Genomic DNA, 10791 nt, shown 5'->3' with positions numbered 1-10791 from the left:
TTCAAACTTTGTTACTAATAAATTAATATTTTACAATGAATCCAATGGATATGAATATTTATTAATCATAATTGTATAATTAAAACTCAATTAAGAGCAATTTAAATTATTTTAAATTATTGATTATTGACGTATATTCATTGTTTCTTAATTATCTGTCACGCCATCTGTTGTTAGGTAGCAAATTTTATATTACAAAATCTAGTGTGTGGTTAACTTCCTTTTTGACTTGTAAATTGACGAATCAAAAGCTAAAATTGAATGCTTAATTGTACAATTTTATTATTAGTTTGATTTAAACTAACTGCTACACCAGTTAATAACAAATCGTGCAACTGTCATCGCATATAAAAAATGTAGAACAAGTTCTTCATTTCATCTGAGTTAATTGAATGTACATAATTACGAATAATATGACCTATATTAATAACTATCTGGTACCTGCGACTTCGTCTGCGCAGGATAAGTAACTACTTCGAGTAGCTTATTATCTTCTCAACATCTATGTTTATACCAAAATTGATCAAAATTGGTTCTGCGACATAAAAATTCATTTTGTTACTACTAAATGTGCATTAGAAGTATATTATCAATTTCTATTGTATTTATGGTTCACTGTTTTTACAATAATGGCTTACTCATAAAAGATAGATAGAAGAAGATAAACATTTCTCCTATACATCATATACCTACGTGTAAACTCAACAGTTTTTGCAGCGCACGCCAGAATAGTTCGCAGATGGCAGATTTTTTTCCGACTTACTTGACAATTAGCGTTATATTTTAGACTATTCACACACTATCTTTAAAAATTATAGCCAATGTATTATTCTAATATATAAGCTATGTTATTGTAAACTTTCATTCAAATCCATTCGGTAGTTTTTGCGTGAAAGAGTTACAAACATCCATACATACAAACATTCGCGTTTATAATATTAGTAGGATAATACCGATTTAGGTCGGCAACGGGAAGTACCTCAACATAACAGAAGATCACAGCTAAATAACACGCTAGCAACGCGCTTTAAGTTATTAAACTACGGTAATGGCTTACCATCAGGTGAGCCGTAAGCTTGTTTGCCGACCTATTATAGTTGTATAAAATAAATTGTACACTGCAATAAACGTAGTTGCTAATATTTTTTATCAGGCGCTTCATTTATTCATTTTTTTTCGGTCATTCATTGAGCGGAAAGATATTCAGAGCGTGTTTGGCAATCATAAATACCTATTATTTGAAGTGGTATTATCCGTTACAATTGATTGCTATATTTACGTAAAGCGGATGGAGATATACTTTTGCATATTTCTTGTTGTTAATTATACTTTATAGCTTGTATTAAAAGCCAATATTCCATTTCACTAATGGTATGTAAGATTAAGGAGATGCGAAAATTTATCGGTACGTTTGAGATTACACTCAATTAAACTTTGTGGAAAACTGAAATGGAGTTTCATTTTGTTATTTATATGTATACTAGCTGACCCCGCAAACGTTTCTTTGCCATATATGTTATTAACCCGCTTAATCCCCCCCCCCCCTTATAACTTAGGGGTATGAAAAATAGATGTTGGCCGATTCTCAGACCTACCCGATATGCCCACAAAATTTTATTAAAATCGGTCGAGCCGTTTCGGAGGAGATCAATGTTTAACACCATGATACGAGAATTTTATATATTAGATTTATATAAAAAAATCTATCTTAGGAACCGACGACCGACGTACGACCGACGTAACGACATACGACGATGTATAATACATGTTAAATATATTTATTTATATAAGTGTAGATAAGGGCAGGTACTTAACATCAGCACACTCTCTAGAGCGTTTCAAATAAATATTTAATTTGTATCATAAACAGATTTACATTTTTTTCAACAATATTATAATACGATTATAGCAACCGGCTGTCCCAGTTTACCTTTTCCCCATAGAAGCAGGAATATTTACACCACACGACCGAAGTAAACTTCTGCACAATAGGTCTGCACTGTGTCTTAGATATACGAAACGTAACTGGCTATGAAAGGAAAAAAAATGTGTGCTCGCACCCCTCTCTCTTGCACCGTTCTCCTCGCACGATCACACTTTTCGTAACGCTCTCGTCACGCATTCACCAGCTTACTCCCTAAGTCAAGCGTACGCAAAGAAGTTATACTTCAGTAATATTATTGTGGAATGATTAGTTAATGTGAATGATTTAAATATAAATAGTTAATCTGTTAAGTGTGAATGAAAGGAAGAATGAGTGAAAGGGATAGTGTGTGTTCGGCAATGATAGATTTGATTTAAGAAAGGGTTAACGAGCGAGCGAGTGCACAATGAATTAGATATACATACATGTAATTTTATTATATAAACGCGTTAAGGTGATACTTGGTTTCATTTCTGGTGTCCTCAATCCCACACTAATAATAAAAAGCTGAAGAGTGTTAATTTAAACGCGATAATCTCAGGGACTATTGAAACGACTTTTTTGTGTTGGATAGTCCATTTACCAAGGAAGGCTATAGGCCATATAGTATTGTTATATGTTTTTCTTTCAACTTGCGGGTAAAGTCGCGGTGCATAGCTAGTAAATAATAAACTCATAATTATGTACTATACTTTATTAATATTTATTATTTCTTGTTTTCTAATTCAGTTTCGGTTTTTCGTTTCTTCGTGTAGTATTCTATTCTCTCTTCTAGGCTTGCTGTTAATAAAGAATTTTGGTTACTTTGGCGCCATTCATTACGTCACACAACCCCTTGACGTGTGACGTGACTTCGTGTGAACTGTCATACTTTTGTGTGAACTGAGTGACTTTGTGTGACTTTGTGGTGAAGTGACTTTGTGTGACAAGATGCGGGTAAGGATCCAAAATTTTGTGATCATCATCATCATTACAGCCTATACAGTCCACTGCTGGACATAGGCCTCCACAAGTTTACGCCAAAAATAACGCGAACTCATGTGTGTTGCCCATAGTCACCACGCTGGGCAGGCGGGTTGGTGACCGCAGTACTGGCTTTGTCGCACCGAAGACGCTGCTGCCCGTCTTGGAACTTGGAACTGTGTTATCCCTTAGTCGCCCCTTACGACACCCACGGGAAGAGAGGGGGTGGCTATATTCTTTAGTACCGTAGCCACACAGTACAGTACCGTAGCCACACAAATTTTGTGATATCACATATAAAAATATTATATCTCTAGTAGTCAATATTAAAACGTAATATTTCAGTTTGAATTGATTTTTTGGCGAATCGACATTAATTAAATGACGGAAATTAGAATAATGTCGAATCTGATGTGGTAAATTGTAAAATATGTGACGTCACACTAGGTGGGGGGGGGGGGTCATGGATGTAACCAGCTGTGAAAAGGAAGAGGGAGGAATCAAAAAATCGTGAATTGTGTGACGCTATTTATGGATGGTCCGTTTAGTTATGACAAACTAAATGAAATAAAAAACATATTTAAATTAATTAAGACAACTAACGACAGCAGACAAATATTTGTATAGGTCAGCAAGTGTGTTTTGTACCAACGCGGCGTCTTTTTTTATTAGTTTTAATTAATTATAGTTAAAGTGACGATTCGGAATTTAGATTCTGCTGAGAGGAATCGGTAAGATACTCCGCAGTTACTCTTTTTTTTGGACTATGTTTTATTATAATATACAACACAAACTGTTTCGAAATACTTACAACAAGTTTGTCTCTTCAACAGAGGCTTGTAAACTTTTGATTGAACACCCTGTAACAAGCAGTCCGTATGAGATGTGACGCTATCTCTTTCACTTTTATTATTATCACCATCTTTTGTCTCTTTCATGTTGTGATATAATTCTTCTAAGCTCTGGAGACAGTCTCTCATCATCGTTGTTCTGGGAAAAAGTTGTATTAATACTTACAATCGTACATTCAATATACAGAGGGTACTTAGAAAAAAAAAACATGATATTTAGTGACTACCCTCCAGAAGAAAATGTAAAAGATAGTTATGTTGATTTAAATCATGTTTGAGTGAAGTTTTGGTAATAATCTGACAGTATTTTTACTTTCTTAGAGTAACATGGTTTTGGGGGGGTTAAATAGGGGATAAAAATTTATATAAGTACATCGGCATTTTTAAAATATGAGTATATGTAAGTTATGTAACTTAATTCTAGGAGAGGCTTAGAGTAGAATCAAATATATAAATTACTACAAAAATTATAATTACTATGTACTATCAAGTAATACTACATATAAAAATACAGATGGAAACAAGCGAGAGGCGTTACATCGAACGACATATACATATATATGTATAGTTCGCGTCATGTAAAAAGAACGCTGAAAGAAACTGGAGGGGGTGCGTTTGCGCATGGGTATACTCGCGTACAAGTACTACTGTTTTATTTTTTAATTAGACTTTCACTCGCGGCTTCGTATAATGGTTATTGGTAGGTACATTAAAAAATACTAGAAATACCAGTGCGAATAATTCGGACTAAATAAGTATAATAATTATCACTTTACAAAATCACAATTTTTTTTTAAACAAAAGCAATAACAAATTTTTTAGTTATTGAAATGTCGTATTCAAAAATAATAATTATCTGTACTCTCGATATTCGTATCTTAATAGTTTTTATGTGTTTAAAATGATAAATTGATATTTGTTTTTTAGTGAAATAAATAGTAAATGGAGAATTTTGTAATTTAATACTTTTGTGCGCGATAATATTTTGAGTCGACGTCGAACTGTCAACCGCTGTCAACCAATAGCACACCGGCAAGCATGCGACAGTGATAAACACTCCCCGTCCCCCTACCCCGTACCACCAAATAGACCGATAAATCGCTTCTGCGCAGCTTCAAGGCCAGCGTTCTTTTTACATGACGCGAACTATACTACATATTATTTCTAAGCTGTATACAAGACATGAGTCCAACAGAAGCAGGAGTTTGGATATGTGATAGGTTCACAACTGAACTTGAACGACTTGTATTTGACTGATGCTTTGTGTATAGCTTGTGAATGGTATGTATGTGTGGTTTCATTTAATACCTCTCGCTTGTATTACATTTCAACTTACTTAACATTGGATACTGTCCACTCATTTTGTATGTGTTTAATGATAATTTTTAGTTCATTCTCGTCATAAATCCAGTGGTTGTCAACCTCATAACTACATTCGTAAAGATTGAGAGGCGTGTCCAGAGCTATGCCGTATTGGGGCTTTCTGTAAATATATCGGTTATATCGATCACGATTCAGCCTGTAATATCCCACTGCTGGGCATAGACCTCTTTCTTAATGTAGGAGAAAAAAATCCTAACCTATCTAATTTCAAAATGCGGTTAGGATTTTTTTTTTTTTTTGTAACCAAATTATGCTGATAAACGGTCAAATTTTGAGCTTAGATGATTCGACGGTTCTTACTCTAAAGCCTTACCTCACATCCTTCTCCTACATGGAGAAAGAGACCTATGCCCAGCAGTGGGATGTTACAAGCTAAATCGTTCGTTCATTTATTATAACATTTAGCTTGTTATATAATACTATTAACATATTTACCTGGGATTTTTATCAATATTTAACAACTCTTGAACAATGTCAGGGGACTCTCGACCTTGCCCCACTAGTAATAAGATACCCATTATACATCTTATTTGATGCCAGAGGAAAGCGTTGCCCTCTATTATTAATACGTACATAGAAGTGGCTGAAATAAAATTACAATTTATTTGCAATGTGCTGTGTGGCTACGGTACTAAAGAATATAGCCACCCCCTCTCTTCCCGTGGGTGTCGTAAGAGGCGACTAAGGGATAACACGGTTCTGCTACCACCTTGGAACTTAAGAAGCTGACAGATGGCGGGATAACCATCCAACTGCTGGCTTTGAAATACACAGACCGAAGACGCGCAGCAGCGTCTTCAGTGCGACAAAGCCAGTACTGCGGTCACCAACCCGCCTGCCCACCGTGGGGACTATGGGCAACACACATGAGTTCACGCATTTTGGGCGCGAACTTGTGGAGGCCTATGGCCAGCAGTGGACTTTCCATACCCCTAAGTTATAAGGGGGGGGATTAAGGGGGGCTAATAACATATATGGTAAAAGAACATTTGCGGGGTCAGCTAGTATATATATATATATGACAAACATAAGAAACCAGTGTCCAGCAATTTTTAGTTTTGCGGATCATTTGGCGGCCTGGATGTGAGTAGCGCCTGGGGTATGATGCTTCCCTTGTCCCCCTCCCTCGCTACGCACTCTATAATATATTTAAAAATATTTCTTTAAATACTCACGGTTATCCACATCGTTTACGTCAAAAGGCAATATTGTAGCGCTCAATATTTCCCTCGTATACTCCACAACCCCGTTCCCGACGTCCATCTTACAGAAATTTCTGAAGTCATGAGATCCCACTAGCTCTGAACACGCTGCCTTCATTGCTTCAATATTTAAAGATGATTTAGGAAAATAGTATTTATATTTTCTTTTCTTACAGTCGAATCTGAAAAGTCAAAATCAAAAATTATTATATTAAAAAATGATTTGGTATTTTACAAATTCAAATTATATTTGTTTTAACCAATTATGTTTCCTGCCGATTCTTCGCTGTAGAATCTACATAGCCTACATACATCAGGTGGTAGTTTAAAATTAACTACGCTTCAGCTTGTAATAACCCACAGCTGTTCATAGGTCTCTTTTCCCATGTAGAAGGATCAGAGCTTAATCCATCACGCTGCTACAATGCTGGTTGGTGGAAGTATTCCCTACTATGAGTAACGATCGCTATCAGGTGTACATGACAACAACCGGGACTGATGGCTTTACGTCTGCATAACTGCACAAACACCCAGACCACGGCAAACACCTGTATGGCCAATACAAATGTTTGTCATGCGCGGGTATAGAGTCCGCAACCGCCAGCGCAACAGGTACAAACCAGTGCCATTACGCCAACACGTCGTAAAATTAACTATAATCAATTAATTACATTTTAAAGTAATTATAATTTATGAAATATCGATTCAAGCGGTTACTTCGGCTAACTTCATTTAAGTAGACTTTGAAACCATATTAATATGTTAATTTTACAAATAACAGTTTAAGATACCTTGCGCTAAACTCAGGTTTATCATCGGGTATAGGCATCCAAGAGACAGCTCTAATTTCCCTCGGTAGCAACCTATTCAGAATCTTGCAGTACGGTATCTCAGTAGACATGGAGTCTGCATTACTTTGTTCTGCTGGAGCGTGCTTACTTCGGACTGTTATTGATATGACCTGAAATAAAATGGAGTTTTACTCAACCTTACAGGAGATCACAGCTAAATAGCACTGCAATCTAATAATCTGCTGTTCGTGTGTGAGTAAGGTGCAGAGCTCCTGGGGAGGGTCGGGGTAGGTTCGGCAACGTACTGTATGCTCGTTTTCCACTATATTTATTTATTTAAGCTTTATTACACAACTCAAAAAAAACAACATAACAACACATTGAGATAACAGGTTGCGCAAAACAATATTCAGTCTATCTCTGGTTATGTCCTACTAGAGACAGAAATATCTATCTATGATTTATTTTACTGACCCAATAAACTTGTCGACGATAGGCAATCTTATCCTTCAAAGCTATCTATCGACGAGAGGGAGGATAGCTTACCAGAGATAACAGTTCGTATGAAAATTACAGTTTAAGCGTCCCAACAATAATAGAGTTCTATCTGTCAGTAACTTTGGTTATCTTTAGTAACAACAATATCCGATCTATAGTTTTCGGAGGATAACTAAGATTTATTAATTGCAAAAGTATGTTCTTTGTTTAAAATAAAATTAATTTCAAGTGAAAAGTAATGACAGACTCAAGTTCAAGTAGCAGTTCAAGTGATATTGCTCTTTTGCAACAATTAATTGAATAAAAATAATAAGTTTCTTGTGAAATAATACTTACATTACTCATCTTGTGAATAAAACAATTTGGTGAATGATTGTATAATTTGCAATGATTTGTATAATTTGAATTTTGATTTGTAAAAAAATTATACAAATTCAAACGAAACGACGATTCAATAAAGCGTAATGGCGTCGAAGCGTCTTTTCGTGTCGTGTTACAACGTTCCGTTACTACATTTACCATGGATTCCATATTAAAATAATATCATTTATTATAAATTAAAAAGTCTGTCTAAAAATTAATTTGTCCATATTTTTATAAAACAAGATTACTTTAATATGAATAAAATTTGTATGACAAATTTAAATACTACAAAGCATCTGTGTAACATAACTGAGGCCGTCTGTGACGCTGCGTATACTGGAATGTAAGGAAGAGCTCAGGTAGCCGGTCTATCTACAGCTAACTGGAGATAGTAGTCCCCTATCTGAATTATTGGGACAAGTACAAAGGATAGATAGTTAGTTATTAGAAGTCGATGATAACTACCTATCTCTATCTTTAGATTGAATATTGGGTTCGGCCGTATGCGAATTATTGGGACAACTACAAAGGATAGATAGTTAGTTATTGGTAGTCGATGATAACTACCTATCTCTATCTTTAGATTGAATATTGGGTTCGGCCGTTAAGGCCTTACAGCCTTATCTACCAGTCAACCTTAAGGCGTAAAATGGTAAAAATAGTGAAAGGTAAGTGTTAAGGTAGGACTATAAAACAGCACAAACAAAATAAAGATACGCATATAAATAAATACAGAGATATACTTATATATACATATACATACTACAAACAAAATATAAAAAAAAAGAAAAAAAAATACGTCCATACAAAAGTAAACACACGAAGAAAATCATGACATGAAATTATATTTAATGAAGCCTAAGATGAAGAGAGTAAAAAGATAAATAAGGAGGGGCTATTGGTAAAGTTTATATACACATAGACACTATAGTAGTATAAAAAACGGCTTCAGATACTAAACATACCTGTCCGAAAGCACTGACACCTTTATCCGTCCGTCCACATCTATGGTAATTTGAGTTCTCCCTAGCTTCTATAAGACAAGACTTGGTTAGTGCATGAAATAGATGATGTTCAATTGTTTTGGTCGAGTCTTCCTGTACGGCAAGTCCTTGATAGTCCCATCCGAAGTATAAAATTCTCAGCAGTATTCTACGATAGTGACATCTTTATGAAAGAAATATTTAATTAAGTTATTACTTTTTAAATATTTTTAATCATTTTATGTTTATGATTCTATTATAACAGCCGACGAAAACGAATAGACATATATTATTATTACAGCCTATACAGTCCACTGCTGGACATAGGCCTCCACAAGTTGAAGCCAAAAATAACGTGAACTCATGTGTTTTGCCCATAGTCACCACGCTGGGCAGGCGGGTTGGTGACCGAAGTACTGGCTTCGTCGCACCGAAGACGCTGCTGCCCGTCTTCGGCCTGTGTATTTCAAAGCCAGCAGTTGGATGGTTATCCCGCCATCGGTCGGCTTCTTAAGTTCCGAGGTGGTTGTGGAACCTTGTTATCCGACATATAAGTTATATATATATAAACAAATAATAGAAACAGCAAATCATTGTCACAATAATTGTGTTTGCAAACAAAAAAAAACTTCAATTATATCGACAAGTAATACAACGTAGGTAGACGAAAAATTAGTCAAGTAAATACGCACTATCAAAGATTACTCCAAAAGTTGTAATAAAATCTTGATGAAATTTAAATGTTACCACATGATAAACATCGCCTTTCGATTAAATTAAAAATTATCAAAATCGGTACACCCAATAAAAAGTTATGCGGATTTTCGAGTTTCCCTCGATTTCTCAGGGACCCATCGTCAGATTCTGGTTTCCTTATCATGGTGTCACATCAGGGGTATTTCTTTTCCAACAAAAAAAGAATTATCAAAATCGGTTCATAAACGAAGAAGTTATCCCCGAACATACATAAATAAAAAATATATATATGGTCGAATTGAGTAACCTCCTCTTTTTCTGAAGCCGGTTAGAAAAATACATTTAAAATTAAAAGTGATGGAAGCTTACTTTGAAAAATCGTAATTCTTCTGTTTGTTTATTGCTTCTTTACCATTCTTATCTTCTAAATTCTTACTTATAATATTCTTTAATTGCGTATTATGCGCTTCCAATTGTTTTATTATATCAACTAGCTCCTATAAATTAACAAATAAGGTTAGAAAATGATCATCGTTAATTTCATTAAATTGTTCTTTTACTAAGTTCTCAATTCACATTTTTATCCATATTTATTAGTTCTTCTCTCGATAGACCCTTGTTTTTTGGTTTTAAAGGTACTTTTTCTGTCATTTTTAGAATATTAAATACGTATATGTTTTGTAAACAACTATACTCTTGGTGCCGCTCAGCTGCAACTCAGCTGTTATATTTGACATTATTTGATGACAAATAGAAACAACGAGTTGCCATATCCATATAAAATAATGAGTTTATTATTGAACTAGCTGTGCCCGCGATTTCGTCCACGTGAAATTTAACAAAAAAGTTTAAAAATTGTTCAATTCGCAGAGTAATAAAGAAAATTGATTTCTAAAATAAAAGTAGCCTAAGTAGTTAGTTTCGTTAAAATCGGTCCAGCCGTTTCAGAGATTAGCCGGAACAAACAGACAGACAAACAGAGAGAAATTGTAAAAAATGATATTTTGATATATACCGTGCGTACGTGTATATTTGATATATGATCCATATGCATTTAGTAAATGGCGGTTATTTTAATATTAACAACAGACACTCCAATAATTTTATTTATTTGTATAGATACATCGGCGCAGTGTG

General features: G+C 34.8%; 1 protein-coding gene across 1 annotated transcript; it reads right to left on the bottom strand.

Annotated features, from left to right (window-relative positions):
• Positions 1-2603: 2603 nt before the first annotated feature.
• LOC123668200 (tRNA pseudouridine(38/39) synthase) lies at positions 2604-10337 on the bottom strand. The gene is made up of 9 exons (XM_045601989.1): positions 10231-10337; positions 10024-10151; positions 8941-9142; positions 7115-7284; positions 6297-6505; positions 5557-5704; positions 5075-5221; positions 3699-3877; positions 2604-2704 (listed from the first exon to the last, which is right to left on the bottom strand). The coding sequence occupies exons 1-9, from the start codon at positions 10303-10305 to the stop codon at positions 2631-2633; spliced, it is 1332 nt and encodes a 443-aa protein (XP_045457945.1). The 5' UTR covers positions 10306-10337; the 3' UTR covers positions 2604-2630.
• Between the last annotated feature and the right edge of the window lie 454 nt (positions 10338-10791).

Source organism: Melitaea cinxia, chromosome 30 (genome assembly GCF_905220565.1).
Source record: "Melitaea cinxia chromosome 30, ilMelCinx1.1, whole genome shotgun sequence".
NCBI classification, from domain to species: Eukaryota; Metazoa; Arthropoda; class Insecta; order Lepidoptera; family Nymphalidae; genus Melitaea; species Melitaea cinxia.
The sequence above is the reverse complement of the archived record's forward strand: the minus strand, read 5'-3'. Positions and strand labels throughout refer to the sequence as shown.

What these genes read in the sequence shown, in the direction of transcription:
- LOC123668200 (XM_045601989.1), bottom strand. Translation starts at nt 10,305, where the DNA reads ATGACAGAAAAAGTACCTTTAAAACCAAAAAACAAGGGTCTATCGAGA. An exon ending in TAATAAATATGGATAAAAAT is followed by an intron (nt 10,152 to 10,230) that starts GTGAATTGAGAA and finishes GTTAATTTATAG; the next exon opens with GAGCTAGTTGATATAATAAA. An exon ending in GTGTCAGTGCTTTCGGACAG is followed by an intron (nt 7,285 to 8,940) that starts GTATGTTTAGTA and finishes ATTTTATTTCAG; the next exon opens with GTCATATCAATAACAGTCCG.